The sequence below is a fragment of the Neomonachus schauinslandi genome, chromosome 5, assembly GCF_002201575.2.
Source record: "Neomonachus schauinslandi chromosome 5, ASM220157v2, whole genome shotgun sequence".
NCBI lineage: Eukaryota > Metazoa > Chordata > Mammalia > Carnivora > Phocidae > Neomonachus > Neomonachus schauinslandi.
In genome coordinates this window covers 6755200-6772939 of record NC_058407.1, presented here as the reverse complement: position 1 = coordinate 6772939, position 17740 = coordinate 6755200, and the positions used below count along the sequence as shown (strand labels likewise).

Sequence of the window (17740 nt, the reverse complement as noted above, 5' to 3'; positions counted from 1 at the left end):
TCGGCTTATTGTGTTTTCATATCTGTAGGACAGTCTCCTTTTATGGCTCTTTTTCAGAGCTTTCCTGCTATTCTTGCTAAAAATGTTGTTGGCATATCACATATGTACATTTAACTAGTACTAGTAATACTAGTGATACCAGACCTACTCCTGTACCCCTCCCCGCACCGGCCAAACCCTAGAACAGCACCCATTCCTTTGAGCCCTGTGTGTCCCCTTCTCTGCGACCCGGAGGCAAACATCTACTTATCCCTCAAGCAACTTTTTGAGCACCTACTGTGTGGCAGCCCCCTTCTCGGGCCTGGGGAACCCAGCCAGGGCTGAGACACCAAGTTGTTGTCCTCCGGGAAGCTGCATTCTAGCAGAGGAGAGGTGCATGCAGGTGGAATGCTTTAGGAAGTGCTGAGTGATGAGGAAAGCCCGCCGGGGGGGGCGGGAGAGGTTCCCGTGAGAAGGCTGTGAGTCATTTGGTTGTGACTTGAAATGGGAGGCTGAGAGCCTGGCTGGCAAGGCAATGTGGCGCAGAGACTCGTGGGAAGGAGGAGGCCGCCCTGCTTCTCTTTGGTGTCACATTTGTGGGATTTACCCAGTGGCTCCAATCCACGGTTTCCCAAGTAGAGAGGGTCCCCTAACAACCCCCGCACCCCAAGAGCTCACTTCTCAGGTGGCCTCCCGGATCTGTGATTCTGTCTCTGAAGGGGGCATTGCCCAAGCATGGAATTGCTGGGAATCTGTCCTCGCCAGGTGAGGTCCAGCTTGTCCACCATCAGGACCGTGGCAGAGAACCACGGTTCAGCCCATGGGTGGGACCACGGGCCTCCCGACCCCGCCAACCTTCTTTTCTTTTCAACACATGATGGCATGGATTCTTCTTAGCTGTCGGGTGCTTCCTGGGGTCTGAAGATCACGTGACCACCCTAAGGTTCTCAGAGATGACGGCCACTGTGCCAGATAGGGTAACCGTCCACCACCGTCCTTCTGCGCTGTTCTGTGGGGTGGCTGAGGAGGCACCCATGGGGGCCATGCTGGTCCATGGCTGGGTGGCAGCAGCCAAGCTCTGAGGACACCAGTCCAGGCTGAAGAAGGGCGCCCTGGCCGGAAGGGCCCTGGGTCCCCAGGGAAGCCCTGTGGGGTCCCTCACCCTGACAGGCAGCACTGAGGCCCCGTCTTTGTGCTTCCATTCCAGGTCTAATAATGAATAGAGACCGGAGGATGGCTTTGGTGAGTGCTGCTCTCTTTTTCTTTTGTTATTATGGTACATTATACATAGCATAATAGTTATGCTATGCTATGTATTTTAAAATCATTCCTGAGTGTCCAGTTCAGTGACAGTCCATTCGCAATGTACAGCCATCATTTCATCCACATTTTTCATCATCCCCCATAACAACCCTGTACCCACTGAACACCAGGTCCCCATCCACTCACAGCCCCTGGTGGCCGCCATTCTATCTTCTGTCTATGAACTTGGCTGCTCCGGGGACCTCACGTCATTGGAATCAGGCCGTATTCAAGGCTCATCCAGGTCCCAGCAGGGTGCCCGAACTTCCCCTCCTTTTCTGACTGAACAACATTCCGTTTATGTGGATCTGTCCATTCATCCATTGAGAGACACTTGGGTTGTTTCCGCCTTTTGGTTATTATGAATCCTGCTGCTGTGAACATGGGTGATGACTATCAGTTCGAGTCCTTGCTCTCGGTTTTTCTGGATATACACCTAGGAGCAGAATTGCTGGGTCGCACAACAGTCCTGTGTTGAACCTTTTGGGAAACTGCCAGGCTGTTGGCCCGGCGGCAGCATCGTCCCTCCCAGCAACGCATGAGGGTTCCAATTTCTGCACCTCCTCACCCACACTTGTGCTTTTCTATTAAATTTTAGCCATCCTCGTGGGCGTGGGGTGGTGTACAGCCTCTTTTGAATCATGCGTCTCCTTAGGGCAAGGGCTGAGGGCAAGAGAGAGGACCCCCCGCCCCGCAGATTCCTGAGGTCCAGATGTCTCCCCAGCAGGCCTGGCAGGAGTGGGGGCTGCGCTGGGGGCTGCCCTGCGCCTGGGGGGGACCGCCAGCAGGGGGTGCTCACAGCACGACGGCCGCTCCTCGTTCTCCCATGTGCCGCACACGTGTGTGCTCGGGCAATCCTCACTGCAGGCCTGGAGGAGGGAACTGTTGTCACCCACATTTCACAGGCGGGGAAACTAAGTCAGCCGCACGACTTGCCCAGAGTCAAGCAGCACCATCGGTGGGGGCTTCCCACCCACGAACAACTGAAAAAACCAACCATTACTGACACACAGGTACCCACAGAGCAAAAGGGGAACACCAAGGCCCACTGTCGAGGGCAGACTTGCAGCTCCATCTGTGTGTTTTCACAACTATGTAAGAAGACACCGACTCATTTTAGGGCTCTTCGGTTTTGTCGTTTGTTTAGGTTTTCACAGAAATGGCTGCAAGTGCTTAACTTTTTTTTTTTTTTTAAAGATTTTATTTATCTATTCATGAGAGACAGAGAGAGAGAGAGAGAGAGAGGCAGAGGGAGAAGCAGGCTCCCCGCGGAGCAGGGAGCCCGATGCGGGACTCAATCCCAGGACCCCGGGATCATGACCTGAGCCGAAGGCAGACGCTTAACCATCTGAGCCACCCAGATGCCCTGCAAGTGCTTAACTTAATGGATTAACTGCATGGGGGTGCTGCATGGGAGCGCAAGGAAGGCCTGCTGGCGGCTGGGGGCAGGTGTGGTCAGAGGAGTTGGTTAATGAACAGCTAGGAGATACCAGCCCCTATGCCCATCTTTGTGGGGTTGCCGTGACGACTAGCAAGGTCCCTGTGTCAAGTGCCCCAGCACAGTGCTATCACGTTAGGGGCTCTCAGATGGTGCTCTTAATGAGATTGTTCAAGAGGGTAAAATGCTTTGCCCATGTGAGATGCTGTCATTAGAGGTGGGAAGCTCTGGCCTCAGGGAGACCCTTGAGAGCTGTTGCCCAGGCCCAGGTGGGGACATAAGGCCTGGACCAGGGCATCAGCCAAAGGGACGGGAATGTTTGAGTTTTGATTTTGATCCAACTGGGATCTGTTCTCAAGTACGGTGTGAGGTAGGGATCCATTTTCACTTTCTTCCCAGATGAATAGCCAGTTTGGTCCACTGCCAGTTATTGGGGTCGGGGGGGATCCTCCTAACCACCAAGGCTCACTCACCGTGGTCTGTCTTCTGTGTGCTGGTCCTCAGGCTGGTAGCTTACCAGCCAGATCCTAACCAGTGGAGGCCCTTGTTGGAAAGCTTCTGTCCAGAGAGAGTGATCCCAGCTGGAACCCTGGCCTGAGCCAGGTCACCCTCCAGGCAGCAGTGCAGGGCCCCAACCCTCCACTGCCCCCGAGTGCAGGTTGGGTTGGTTACTTTTGGGGGCATTTGGAAATACCCCTTCCCTTTCCAAGGTCCATGCCCTGTGCAGCACACGGCTGTTCTGCAGCAGGCTGCCCACTGATTTGGAGCTTATGTGTGGGACATAAACTGAATTACGAAAGATACAAATTCTAAAATGGGTCTGTCTCTGCACTCTCCTTTTGTTCCAGTGATCTTGTCACCATCTGGGCCCTACCACTCTGTTTCAATTCCTACTGCCTTCTGATTAGTTCTGATGGTTAGTAGAATCAGCGTTCTCTCCTTGTTCTTCTTTTACACATGTTCCTTGGCTTTTCTTGCATATTTTCACTTACAAATGAAGTTTGGAATGATCAACTTAGGTTAAAAATTACATTGGGATGGGGTGCCTCGGCTGGCTCAGTTGGTAGAGCATGTGACTCCTGATCTTGGGGTCGTTGAGTTTAAACCCCACGTGGGACATAGAGCTTACTTAAAAAAAGAATTCTATTGAGATGACATTGAATTTATAGAATACTTTGGGAATTTAGTGACTGTTAACATTATGAATGGGTACCACCTGATTTACAATAGAGGTGTGCCAGGCAATGGGTTATCCATATGGAAAAGTATGATCCTAGACCCTTGCCTCACACGATACACAAAAATTAATTCAAGATGGGTCATAGATCAAAATAGGAAAGGTAAAACAGGAAAGGTTCTAAATAGCTTTATGACCTTGAAGTAGACAATATATTTTAAATAGAACACACATGTGAATCAATGAAAATATTGATAAATAGGGCTTTATTAAAATTTAGAATTTCTGTTCATCAAAAGACAAGAGAGTGAAGAGTCAAGCCACAGACTAAAAGAACATATTTAAATGCATAGGCCTGCTGAAGGACTCATATCCAGGATATATAAAGAGCTCCTACAAATCAATAAGATAAAGTCTAACAACCTCATTTTTAAAAGCAGGCAAAAGATTTTAACAGGCCCTTCATGAAAGAGGCTATCCAAATGGCCAATCAACACATGAAAGGTGCTCATGATCATTAGTAATTAGGGCAATCAATGAAATATACCTCTACACCTCCACCAGAGGTGGAGAAATTGCTGTCAAAATGGAAAAGCCTGACAACACCAAGTCTAAATGGGGACGAAGACCAGAACTCTTCTACACTGTAGGAGGAAGTATAAATTGATACAACCATTTTGGGAAATTGCTTGGCAGGAACTGCTAAAGCAAAACATAGTCAAATCCTGTGAGCCCATAATTCCACTCCTAGGTGTATACCTAGCAAAAATGTGTGCCGTGTGCACAAAAGACGTGTGCAAGGACGTTCCTAGCAGCTTGGTTCATAATAGTCCCAAACTGGAACTCACCCACGTTTTTCAACAATAGAATGCACACATTGTTCTATATTCATACACTGGAGCACCACACAGGGATGAAAAAACAAACGTAACTTACAGACCAAAAGAAACCAGAAACAGAGAGCACTCTGTATGATTCCATGTACCTGAAGTTCAAAAAGAGGGAAATTGATCTACGGGGCTAGTGGTCTGAATAGTGGTGTCCTCGGAGAATACCCCAGGAGGGAGCCTGCAGGTGCTGGTGGTGGTCGAGGCTTCGAGCTGGGTCGCACGGAGCATTTATATGTGAAAGGCCATTGTCAGCTGACACATAGATCTGGGGACTTTGCCATAAGTCACACTGGAAGTATAAAAGAAAAATATAGATCAGGGAATAAAAGTGGACTAGGGAAAGAAGGTTAGAGGAGAGGGGGATAGAAGCAAAGAAAAAAGAGAGGGTGGCTCAGTCGTTAAGCGTCTGCCTTCAGCTCAGGTCATGATCCCAGCGTCCTGTGATCCAGTCCTGCATCAGGCTCCTTGCTCAGCAGGGAGTCTGCTTCTCCCTCTGCCTGCCACTCTCTCTCTGACAAATAAGTAAAGTCTTAAAAAAAAAGAAGAAGAAGAAAGAGACAGGGCACACCCAGCAGCCTTTGGTCTTAAAGGCGTTCTTGGAGAAATGTCCTCGGATTGTGTGGCCCTAGAGGAAACCACTGCAAAACCCCAGACTTGTGTTTTCACATCCAGAGACATGAGCGGAGGTAACATCCCTCAGTCTCTGCCTTGGGGATCAACATATAATTGAGGTGAGGGCCTGACCGGGCCCCCAAGCCGGAGAGCCCCAGTCCTGGCCCGAGCAGCTCAGGCTGGGGGTGGGGGCAGACGCCTGAGCCGAGTCCTGGTGCCATCTCCTGTTCCCCGTTGTGTGACTGGAGCCTCTGTGATCCTCAGTAAAGCCCTGTTTCAATGTGCCGCCGATGAGCACTGGTCGGGGAGCCCCTCCGCGGGCACGAACCACCTCCCTGCTTTTCCTGCAGCCGGGCGCTCTGCCAGCAGGAGCTCACGTGCAGCGTGTGGGTCCTCGGTAGATCTTCGTTCATTGGGCCTTGTGGATGATCTGGAAACATCTGTTTCTGGAAAAGCACCCAAGGTCGTTTTCGCTCAAGGATCAGGAAATGGCCTGGAGGAGGTCAGGGTAGATCAAGGGCAATATGCTCTCGTGGCTGTGACCCTGTGACCGAATGTGTGTGTGTGTGTGTGTGTGTGTGTACACGTGTTTTCGTAAGAATTGTATATTTATCGCAGTGGTGGAGGAGTGTTGGGCATGACTTAACAGTCCTCATGGGAGCTTTGTGGAATTGATCCACTCTGCACACATTTCTCGAGCTCCTCGTCTGTCACACCTGGAGTTCTGGGGCTTGAGCAGCACCGTCCGGTAGAAAGCGAGCCTCATGCAATTCCACATCTTGTAGTAGCCATGTTAAGAGAGTAAAAGGAAATGGAGGAAATCACATTTAATATTTTTATCTCAATGTATCCAAGATGTAATCAGTGTAAAAATGTGAGGTGTCTGGCATTATTTATACTAAGTCTTTGAAATCCACTGTGCAGTTTATACCTACAGCACATCTCGGACTGGCCCCGTTTCAAGCACTCGGTAGCCACATGGGCTGATGGCTACCGTGTGGGACGGCGCGGACCTGGACCCCTTACATGGTCATAAGACAGGGTGGCCCGGGCTCTGATGGAGGCCAGTGGGGCTGTGGGGACATCAAGGCGTCCTCATTCTGCACAGTGGCTTAAGCAGGTTACTTTCTCACGGAAATGGTCTGTTTGGCAGAGTCCGGAACCCAGGCTGGCTGGGCAGCGCTGCAGGGCGGCCTGAGGATCGGGGAAGGGAGTTTGGGACGAGGGGCCATGCCTAGTCCTAGAATCTAGGTCCAGAACCTGCCCAGGTCACTTCCCTGCATTTAGCCGCACAACCACACCAGGGTGTAAAGGGATCTGGGAAATGTCTGGCTGGGCAGCCATGAGCCCAGCAAGAGGGAGAACAGATTTAGGGGGAAAAAGCCTCTGGCCCGCGGGGGTTAGAGGCCTCTGTGGAGGTGATGTGGTTGGGTCCTGGACTCGGTCCCGGGGTAGATGGCCACGGTGGCCCCGAGAGAGAGGCCTGCTGCCCTGTGGACAGAATGCACTGTGGTCTTGTCTCTGCAGCCGGAGTACAGCATGGATTTCATCAGCAGGGAGCTGTTTGTGCACTCCGCCAAAAAGCTGCAGGCCCACGTCCTGCTCCTCAAGTAAGTGTGAGCCTCACGCCCCAGAAGAGACTCGACTGCCGGGGATCCCCAGGTGTCCCTCGCGTGAGGCCGGGCTGCCCCGGCCCCTGGGGTGTGGAAGGCAGGGCCCGGAGCAGACGGAGCCGCCCCTCTCAACGGGGGTCTGCGGAGGGCACCCCCGGGCGAGGCAGGGACTGGCCGACCTTGCAGTAGGGCGCTTGCCCTGCCAAGTCCTCCAGCCACTCCGGACCCCTGCCCCCCCCAGAGCTTCGCCGCTCCCTCCCCCGCCTGCCAGCGCCCAGCCAGCAGCCGTCCCAGTGCCACCTCCCGGTGTGGGGCTCAAGCTGCCACTCTCCGTGCCGCCGTGGCCTGCCCCAGGCCGGAACCGTGACTTCTGGGGACACGTGTGTCTCTGATGCTGAGCACAGAGGCTTAGGAAGCACGGACTCGAGGTGCAAATCCAAACCACAGAGACGCTGCACACACACACACACCCCCCCCCCCGTGCCCCCGGATGGCTAGACCCGAAATGGCAGATAACAGGCGTTGGTGAGCGTGAGGAGAAACCAGAGCGCTCCCGCCGTGCGACTGTAAAATGGCGCAGCCACTTGGAACAGCCCGGCAGTTTCTGAAGCCCTTAACCTACCCCAGGACCCAGCAGCCGCCCTCCCAGGTCTCTAGAGGCCCGACCTAGGTCCCCACAGCAGCCTGGACAGGACGGTCCAGAGCAGCGTCAGTCCCAACAGCCCAGGGGCGGAGACCACCCGGACGTCGGTCAGCAGACACACAGGCGGGCCGTTTCAGCCGGGAGAGGAACAACCTGGCACCTGCTGCGTGGATGAACCTTGAGGACAGGACAGAGTGGAAGAAACCAGTCACGGAAGTCCACGTGTTCTGTGGCTCCACTCACCTGCAGGTGCACAGAGCAGTCTCTGGAGTTAACCAGTGTTTGCGTAAGCCCGAGTGCTGCCGAACTAGTGGTTCGGGTTCGGGGGATTTCGGAGACGATGACGTCCTCAAATTGACTGTAGTCACATTGCAGAACTCTAAGTATACGTGTGAAATGGGTGCAGTCATCTCAGGAAAGATGCGGGGTGACAAGGCATGGACTCGACCCCATCCCTTCCGGGCTGTGCCGTCAGAGGCGGTGGTGGCGGGCAGGTCCCACGACCCCGCCGAGGTGAACCTGCAGCACCTTGGCCACAGTGAGCCCCGAACTGTGGGAAAATCGGAGGCAAGCCCAGGCCGGTCTCCTCTCAGCCTGGAAACCGGGGCAGGGGGGAGGCACCGCAAGGTGAACCCTGATTTTTCTTTTATTTTCCAGAGCAATCCAAGGATATTATAATGTGAGGAGAGAGAACGACAGTGACAGGAACGTCATGCTTTTTGTGATGGACACGCTGAAATCAGTCCTAAAGGAGGTAGGTGCACGAGGCTCAGCCAGGGTGAAGTCCAGGAGGGTCCTCACCCACTCCTTGCACTAGGGCCTCTGGTCCAGCCCCAGGCCTGATGGGTGACTGGCAGGAGTGACCCGGCCTCACTCCCTATGGCAGTCAGCCCCTGGCACATTTAACTCAGCACAGGAAACACGTTTTCTTGGCAGAGTGCCCCAGTGTTATTGTCCACATACATCCCGCAGCCCAGGTCCAACTTGGCCGGAGGCCATCCCATCATTTCTAGGGTGAGCAGATGACCAGTCTCATCAGTGGGGCTGGGCTTTGTCCCTGGGAGCACCTGGCACTTTGACCGTCATCTGCTGTAAACACCTGACCCCGAGCCTCTGCAGACCTCGGCGTCACCACCAAAGGCGAGCCTGTACGTGACCAGTCTGCGGTGCCTTCCTGTCTCCCAGGGAGGATCAGGTTTGAAAGGCTGCTGGTTCTTTCAAGCTGACCTTACACCCTGGACTACCAGCACCTCCCATGCCTAGCTCTACAACCTCACAACTCGGAATGGCCCAGAAGGCCAGGGTTTGCACATTTCTCCCCCTGAATCAGGCCCTTCTCGCGGACTCTGAGCCAGGCTCTGACTTAGCCAGTGTGTGACCGGGGAGCTGGGGGTCAGAGTCTGCCCGGTGGTTCACTGTGGGGCACCCTTTGGAACCACTGGGAGGCAGCAAGCCCTGGGAAGGCCCCAGCACACCAGAAGGGCCACGCCTCACCAAGCATCTCCTCCCCTCTCCAGCGGTTCCAGTACATAGAAGTCCCGGACAACCATTACGTCCACCTGAACCAACCCCAGAACGTGGCCGGTTTCATCAGCGCCTTTCTGCTGAGCAAGGAGACAGCACCACATGAGCTGTAGCCTGGGCCTGGGCCTTCGGAGACCTGGTACCCACCACTCGGCACCCGGATCCCTAGTGCCAGGCCCCCCAGCCAGGCCCGGTGTGGTGGGGACAGGCCTCATTGGTCTGAAGCCCAGCAGGTGCTGAGGCAGAGAATCCTGGGCAGAATTTGGGGGGGGACAGGGGGCAAGATTCTTTTTAACATTTGTGACTTCAAGGGGGAGACCGTGTTTGGATTTGGGGGCATTGTCTGTTTCGTGGCTGATGATCTGCAGAGAGCGGGTAGCAGATGGAGGGAGGAGAGGCCAGGTGACTGCCCAGGTGGATGAAAAATAAAACGGTTCTTGTATTCTCACTGCTTCTGAGGGGCTCTTCCACTGACGGGAGGGGAGAGACACTCAGCTGGAAAGGGAAGGCCAGGGGCAGGCTGGGAACAGAGAGACCAGGAGGAGGAAACAAGCGCGGCCTGGGCTGGTGGCTCCTGGCGGCCCACGCCCTCACGCTGGGCAGGCCTCGCCAGCACGGTGCCCAACACTGCTGCACCCCGGACCCACGGGAGGGCCCTGTCCTTCCACCTGCACCCGTGCGGCCTCAGATCTGGCAGCCCCCGGGCCTGGGCCGTCCAGGACGAGTGTTCCAGGTCTTCAGGTCCTCCCCGGCAGTGGACCGCCACCGTTCACCGCCCCCTTCCAGGGGTCCCCAGGACCAGCTCGGCTCAGTAGGGTCGGAACTTGCGCTGCGCCCGCATCAGTTCAATCCGCTGCTTGTCTTCCTCAAACTTCTTGCGCAGCTGGGCTAGATCTGGGGGGCAACAGGAAAGAGGAAATGGCCACGTTAGTCCGTGTACCCTGTGGTGTGGCCCCCCCGCCCCGCTGGCCTCCGCTGATATGGTCCGGACGCTGCGTGGAGACAGATGCGCCTGCAGGCCCAGAGGGTGGGCGCTCAGGCCAGGGCGGCACGCCTGAGCTCGGAGAGAAAACTCCGCAGGAGAGCGAGCACAGAGAAAGCAAGACACCTGTTCCCTTACCACCCCCACCCCACATACCCCAGGTGAAGGCAGGCGGCTCGGGGGGTGTGGGGAGCCCCCCCAGGGGCACCTCTCCCGGCCCCTCCCCACTGCAGCAGCCAGACTGGGGAGAACGTCAGGAAGGAGAGGGACTCCGCCCTCAGTGCCACAGAATTTGGATGGCGGCTCTGGTCACCAGGTGACCAGGTCAGAGGAATACGGAGGGGTGGGAGCCCGGCGGGAGAGCTCATGCAGCCTACTGTCGGTGATTCTAGAGAGAAGAGCAGGAGCAAAGGTGCCCGAGTGGGGAGCAGCAGCGAGACAGGCAGGAGGGTGACGTGCCTGGGTGTTAGGTCACCACCTGCTGCAGAGGCTGTCCCCCTGCCGAGGACAAGGCCAGCACCCTCTACTCCCAGGCCCATGGGGAAGCCACCCAACAAACAGGGAATATGGGCTGTCAGCATCATCATGACCTTGAGTGGGTCACGGGCGATGGGGTGCTCGCCTGAACACTGTCCATGTGAGGGCGCTGCCCCACTTCCCCCCCAACTCTCTCTCTCTCTCTCTCACACACACACACACACACACACACACACACACACACACACACACGGTGCTCGCCCCGACACTGTCCATGCGAGGGGCCTGCCCCACGCCCCCCACACTCACTCCCCCGGACACACACACACACCCAGCAGCGGCCCTCTCGCTGTCCCCACAGTGAGCACCTGAGATCCACCCCCTGCAATCTGGCCCCCATGGGAGGATGACAGGTTCCAGCACTAACTGCTCGAGGGTCTGGAGATGGTCCTACATCCCAGGTGTGTCTGAAGCCTCTAAACAACCCAGGGGCCCCCACTGCTGCCACTGGGGAGCACCAGGGGGACCACCACAGGGGATGCTGCAGGCTGGGACCTTAAGTCCAGGGCCTGTTGGGAAGTCTGTGCCCAGGGACGGCCCCCTCCACACCCAGGTCCCAGTGCCGCCCGCGGGAGCCCTCCGCTCTGGCCGGGGCTGGCAGCAGTGGCCACGGGCCTCGTCCACAGGGCCTGGGCCCCAAGGGAAGTGGGGCTGAAGCACACGGGTTTGGGGCGCTCCCTTACGCTCCATCTTGGTCTCTCGGTGCTGCCAGGCGTAAAAGTTGAGCAGCTCCTTGCGGGCGCGCTTCCGTCTCTCCCTCTCCAGCACCCGCAGGCTAGCAGCCTCTGTCCGCGGCAGCACGGGCCGCCGGCCCCGACGGGTCACCTTCACCCAGCCCTCCTCGTCCGGAACCCCTTCCTCCTCCTTGGCCTTAGCCTCCTCCTGCAAGGAACAGACGCTGTGATGGGCAGACCCCGGGACCCCCTGCAGCCTTGGGTGCCCCTCCCCCACCCTCCCTTGGAGGCTCTCCCTGCAGCACCCAGAACCTCCCCGGGCACCCACCGCCACCTGCTGCGCCCTCTCCCTCCCAGTAGCTCAGTATGGGGGGCGGGGGGCACAGAGGTGCCAACACTGCCTCCTCGTCCCTCAGCCTGTTTCCTACAGACCAGAGATTAGACGTCACCCAGCTAGGTGACACAGGACTCAGTGGGGAAAGAGGGAGCCTGAACTCTACAGTGACCAGCACAGGGTGCCACCGCCCATCCCCCTCCGCAGCGACACCACAACACCCGTGGCCCCACGTTCCCTGTGGAAGCCCCACCTCGGCTATCCTCTTGTCATATGCCTCCATGAACGTGTCCACTTCGACCCTCAAGGCCTCAGGATCTGGCACTGAGTCTGTGTAGTCGCTGATCCACTCTGAGGGAGAAAGGAGGGAGGAAAATGGGGCTTCCTCAGGCCCGATACTCGAGGCCCCACCTGCCCAGCCAGTCAGGATCTTCTTTTTCTTTTTTCTTTTTAGGATTATTTGAGAGAGGGAGCACACGCAGGGGGAGTGGGAGAGGGAGCAGCCGGCTTCCCGCAGAGCGGGGAGCCCGACGCGGGGCTCGATCCCAGGACCCCGGGATCATGACCTGAGCCCAAGGCAGACGCTTAACGACTGAGCCACCCAGGCGCCCCCAGTCAGGATCTTCTCATACAGGCCACGAGGACGGAGACCTGTGGCCCAAGGAAGGTTCTAGTGGCAGCAGGCTGGGCCCTCCCCTCCGCCCACCCTGGGCCCAGGAAGGAGGGCGTGACGATGCCGCGGTACTGACTGTGAATGCCGCTCTTCACAGGGTGACTCTCTGTTGAGACCAGCAAAGGGCCCTTCAGGACTAAGGCAGCAGACACCCCAGCTGGCTTCTGGAACACCACGTAGGCTACCTGGAAGCCCTGGAGGGGGGGAGGAGAGATGTCAGAATGCCAGCACCCCTCCCATCCTCCCGGCCACCCGGCTCCCGGCACCAGGGCTCCCAGCTGCCCTCAGCCCGACTCATCGCTGGGCCAGGGGACATGTGTTGGGCTGTTCTGAACCCCCTTGGTGAAGATAACCAAGAAGTTCTCTATAATCCTGGGGTCGGGGTGGGGGGGGGACACAGCCATGCTGCTAGTTTTCCAACTTCTGCCAGAGGCGACCCAGGTGAGGTGAGACACTCGGGACCTCCCTTCCAGGTACAGGCGGGACGCAGTGACAAGCGAGCTCCCACATACCGGGAGCGGACAGAGCGCACACTGGCTCAGACCGCGCTACGCCAGGAGGGCGTGTGGGCTCGGGACGGGGAGACGAGACCAGGCCATGGGGCCTCAGGAAGAAGGGACTTCGGGTGGGGAGCAGGAGGGGAGCTCAGGGAGGCCCTTCAGGGCGGCGAGCAAGATGGTCTCTGGGCTCTCAGCAGGACGATGGAAGAGCTGGACAAGAAGCTAAAGGATGTGGCAAATCCAGGGAAAGGCGCAGAGGTGCTGGGGATACTGCCCTGGCCACACCCCGCGGCGCCCCCAGGTGAGCAGACCACAGCACTTGGACACTTACCGGAATGGGCGTGGGGTGAAAAAACTTTGACTTTGGCTCCTTTGGGCTGTCAGCGAGTTCTGGCTTCTCCTGTAACCCCACAGACTGGACGGGGCCGCAGGGGGAGAAGAGGCGGGAGAGGCACTCCTGCCGCGGACCCGGCGGGGGAAGCACAGCATGAGGGGCTGCGGGGGCCTCAGGGAGCCTCCCTCTGCCCAGGGTGGCACAGCCAGGGGACCAGGGCCCCCGAAGGTCTCGGAGCCCATGTCCGCCCAACTGGGGGGCACGTACACAGGCCCTGAGCCAGCCACACCCTCCTCCGCACGGTCATCGTCCTGCCCTCCCACGGCCCGAGCCGACAACCCTGTGCATTTTCACGTTCAAAACTGTGAGTAAAAAAAACCACACCGCCACTGGCCATGGGACGTGGGAGGGAGCAGACGCAGCGTGAGACAGAATTCAGGTATAAACTTTTTGGCTTTATGACAGGACCTGCAGGGAGCATGTGCCCGGGATGTTTGGTTTGTCCCTGAAAGGGATTTCTCACTTTGAAAGGCCAGCCGTCTTTCCCTGCCCCTTTCTCTGGGTGAACGATCCCCAAAGGAGGATTAGGTTCTATTACGAGAATAGGCGGGAACGTTTCTGGGGTTATTCAGAGTATTCTGATTTTATGAGACAACCAACTAAGTTTTCCTCCCTGAGCAGCCACTGAAAACTGGAGTTAACTCTGTGTTGTTGGGACTCAGGCTGGCAGTGAGCCCCTTGAGGGGATTTCTTGGGCGCAAGTCATGTTCTGTTTCTGGGCGCTGAGTACGTGGGTGTGTTCAGTTTGTGAAAGGCGGCAAGTTGTAGCCTAGGGCCCGGGCCCTTCTCTGTACACCCGCTACGCTCAGGAAACACTAAGACATGACACAGCCTCTCCTCTGCTTCGTTCTCTGACTGTACAAGAATCTTTATTTTTCTTTCTTTTTTTTTTTTAAGATTATTTATTTATTTATTTGACAGAGAAAGACATAGCGAGAGAGGAAACGCAAGCAGGGGGAGTGGGAGAGGGAGAAGCACGCTTCCCGAGCAGGGAGCCCGATGCAGGGCTTGATCCCAGGACCCTGGGATCATGACCTGAGCCGAAGGCAGACGCTTAACGACTGAGCCACCCAGGCGCCCCTATACAAGAATCTTTTAGAAATTAGTATTTCTCTCGAGGATTCTCTCTCTCCCCCTGCCTCGCCCCCCGCCACTTGCTCTCCCTACAATAAATAAATCTTTAGAAGTTAATATTTCTTTCTTGAAAAACAATCTAAAATCCAGCAACACCCTTAGTTTCTCTTCTGTGAACTTACGTAATGCAAAACTTAATCGTTTTCATGAAAATAAGTTAATGTCTGGATAGATTTAGAGGATAATCTTATCTTCTATTTTCTCCTATGGAGATGTATCACTGTTACAATCAGCGAAAAACAACATGTAATTCAAAGAATTCTGGGAAATAATAAAAAGCTTTGAGCTTCTTAGAACTATACTTTTTATTTTTTAAAGATTTTATTTATTTACTTGACAGAGAGAGAGCGTGTGAGCACAAGCAGGGGGAGCGGCAGGCAGAGGGAGAAGCAGGCTCCCCACTGAGGAGGGAACTCGACGCGGGGCCCGATCCCAGGATCCTGAGATCATGACCTGAAGCCAAAGGCAGATGCTTTTGGGGCACCCAGAGGCCCCAGACTTTACTTTTTAAACCACAGCTTTAAAAAGACATTTCCAGGGTGCCTGGGTGGCTCAGTTGGTTAAGCGACTGCCTTCGGCTCAGGTCATGATCCTGGAGTCCCGGGATCGAGTCCCGCATCGGGCTCCCTGCTCAGCGGGGGGTCTGCTTCTCCCTCTGACCCTCTCCCCTCTCGTGCTCTCTGTCTCTCATTCTCTCTCTCAAAAAAAAAAAAAAAAAAAAAAAAAAAGACATTTCCAGGTGCCTGGGTGGCTTAATCGGTTAAGTGTCTGATGCTTGGTTTCAGCTCAGGTCGTGATCTCAGAGTCTGGGATCAAACCCTGCACCAGGCTCTACACTGGGCATGGAGGCTGCTTGAGATTCTCCCTCTCCCTCTGCCCCCCACCTTGCACGTGCTCATGCTCTTTCTCTCTAAAATAAATCTTTAAGGGGCGCCTGGGTGGCTCAGATGGTTAAGCGTCTGCCTTCGGCTTGGGTCATGATCCCAGTGTCCTGGGATCGAGCCCCGCATCGGGCTCCCTGCTCAGCGGGGAGCCTGCTTCTCCCTCTCCTCTGCCTCTCTCCCTCCTCATGCTCTCTCTCTCTCTGTATCCCTGTGTCTCAAATGAATAAATAAAATCTTTAAAAAAAAATAATAATAATAATAATAAAATAAAATAAAATAAATCTTTAAAAAGACATTTCCGGGCACCCTGGCTGGTTCAGTCGATAAAGCATGTGACTCTTGATCTTGGGTCCTGAGGTGGAGCCCCATGTTGGGTGTAGAGATTACTTAAAAAAAAAAAAATTTAAAAAGCCATTTCCTGGGGCGCCTGGGTGGCTCAGTCATTAAGCATCTGCCTTTGGCTCAGGTCATGATCCCAGGGTCCTGGGATCGAGCCCCGCATCGGGCTCCCTGCTCAGCGGGAAGCCTGCTTCTCCCTCCCCCACTCCCCCTGCTTGTGTTCCCTCTCTCACTGTGTCTCTCTCTGTCAAATAAATAAAATCTTTAAAAAAAATAAATAAAAAGCCATTTCCTGTCACAAGAGACAGAAGCAGCAGCCCTCTAGCTGCCCTCCCTTGGGGCTTCAGTTAGATGCTTCCATCTCCCAATAAGGACCTGGTGGAGGCCAGTAGGAACCCAACCCTGCCTGGAGCTCCTGGCCAGCCTTAGAGGTTCCCTCCCAGACACCAGCTCACCTCTGTGCAGTATGGGGGCACATTGAGAACAAAGAGGGTCCGCTTCTGAGGCCAGGAAGACTTGGTGCCTTCTCGAACTCTGTGCTCTCTCACATAGAGGTAGTGAAAAGCCTGCTGCTTTTCTGAGAACTTGATCGGGATGGCTGGACAGGAAATGGGGGCAGGGAAGGATGGCATGAAAATCAAGCTCAGGCTGTCCCTTTCTAGTCCCATCTGTCTGTCCATTCCATCACTGAGCCCTTCCCCTAGGCCAGGCCTGTGCAGGGTACTGTGCAGGCTATGAGAGTGAATGAACAGAGAACCTGCCCAGGAGGGGCACCCAAGCAGGTGGGGGAGAGAACAGGCAATTATTACAGGTGGGGAGCAAAATGAGAGGGGAGTCCAAACCCTGATGCTCCTGGGGTCAACACCAAAATCCTGACATCAGCTGGAGGCCTTGCCAGACCCTGACCACCTTTCACATCTTTTTGCCAAGCCCTCCCCCCACCACTGTGCGGGGCCTGCCACTCTGCCTTCTCTCTATCCCTCCAGTAAGCCCAGGCCTCACCCAAGCTCACACGTTTCCTTACCTGAAACGTCAACCTTCTACCCTCCACCCATTCTTCACGTTTAACTTTACTTCCTCAGAGAGCCTTACGTGCTGAGTTAGATCCACCTGCTCTGTGCCTTGACAACCTCTCCCGGTCTCTAAGTCTCTATCTGTGTGATCATTTGATAATGGCTCACATTCCCATAATGCTAGGGGCTGTTTTCTGTTTTTCTCACGGCCTTCTTCAGAGCACACTGGGGATACAGCTGCAGCATCTGTGCTCGGGACGCTCACATGAGAGTAGGAGAAGGCAATGAACAAAGAAGCACGTAACGAGATCCCATCAAATAGGAAAGAAAGGGGAAAACTGCAGAGTGGTTGCGTGGCAGAAGCCTTTAGCTAGGCGTCCGAACGGCCTCTTTGAGGAACTAACATTAAAGTCACAGGGCACAGCTGTGTGAAAAGGGCACCTCAAGTGCAAAAACCCTGAGGGTGTAAAGAGATTGTTGCTCCAGAGGAACAGAAAGAGCTCTAGGTCGGCTGAGCCAGAACATGCAGGGCCACACAAGTCAGTAAGTTCGGGTTTTGTTTTAGGTGCTAACTTGTAAAACCACTGGAGGGAGTTCAGTGGGTATGGGGTATATAGGCAGGCGTGTGAGGCAAAATCTGATCTAAATCTGACTTTAGAACGCACATTCCGGCACGTGGGCGAACAGAAGGCAAGGGCAAGAACAAAATCAGGAGAACCAGTTAGGAGGGCACAGCCGGGTGAGGGCTGATAGGGGCCAGACTAGGAGTGGCAGAGGTGATAAGAAGCGGTGGGCTCACTCGTCCGGGGGAAGAGTGTGGATAGACAGGGGTTTACCCAAGGGAAGCGGTGGCCAAAATGGGCTCGTCCCGGGAGAGTGCCGCCAGACGCGAGCAGAGCGCAGCGTCCGGGACCTCGGGGCTACCGGGCCTCACACCCAACCGCGCGGGGGTCCGGAGCCACCGCCGACGCCCGAGCCACCTCCCGGGGAAGCCTGGCCGCCGCGACTCACCGGAGTAACCGGGAGGGCTCGGAATCCCCTGCTCTGAGTCCCGCTCCCCACGCTTCCTCCTGCGCGCCACCATCTTGCCAACCGGAA

The 17740-nt window shown here is 55.7% G+C and overlaps 2 protein-coding genes across 2 annotated transcripts in view; one reads left to right on the top strand and one right to left on the bottom strand.

Moving 5' to 3' along the window:
* SERHL2 (serine hydrolase like 2) overlaps positions 1-9586 on the top strand; it is a 20236-nt gene extending 10650 nt beyond the window's left edge. Inside the window, exons 9-12 of the mRNA XM_021687736.2 lie at positions 1187-1221; positions 6926-7008; positions 8312-8408; positions 9172-9586. Coding sequence (XP_021543411.1) covers positions 1187-1221; positions 6926-7008; positions 8312-8408; positions 9172-9291 — 335 coding nt within the window. The 3' untranslated portion in view covers positions 9292-9586. The remainder of the gene's footprint in view (positions 1-1186; positions 1222-6925; positions 7009-8311; positions 8409-9171) is intronic.
* Positions 8256-17740, bottom strand: RRP7A (ribosomal RNA processing 7 homolog A). The gene is made up of 7 exons (XM_021687455.2): positions 17654-17740; positions 16085-16227; positions 13210-13335; positions 12455-12572; positions 11959-12056; positions 11381-11579; positions 8256-10072 (listed from the first exon to the last, which is right to left on the bottom strand). Exons 1-7 carry the CDS (start codon positions 17724-17726, stop codon positions 9987-9989), a joined length of 843 nt encoding a protein of 280 aa, XP_021543130.1. The 5' UTR covers positions 17727-17740; the 3' UTR covers positions 8256-9986.

What these genes read in the sequence shown, in the direction of transcription:
- RRP7A (XM_021687455.2), bottom strand. Translation starts at nt 17,726, where the DNA reads ATGGTGGCGCGCAGGAGGAAGCGTGGGGAGCGGGACTCAGAGCAGGGG. An exon ending in GAGCCCTCCCGGTTACTCCG is followed by an intron (nt 16,228 to 17,653) that starts GTGAGTCGCGGC and finishes TTTCCTGTCCAG; the next exon opens with CCATCCCGATCAAGTTCTCA. An exon ending in CCGAGAGACCAAGATGGAGC is followed by an intron (nt 10,073 to 11,380) that starts GTAAGGGAGCGC and finishes GTTGCCCCCCAG; the next exon opens with ATCTAGCCCAGCTGCGCAAG.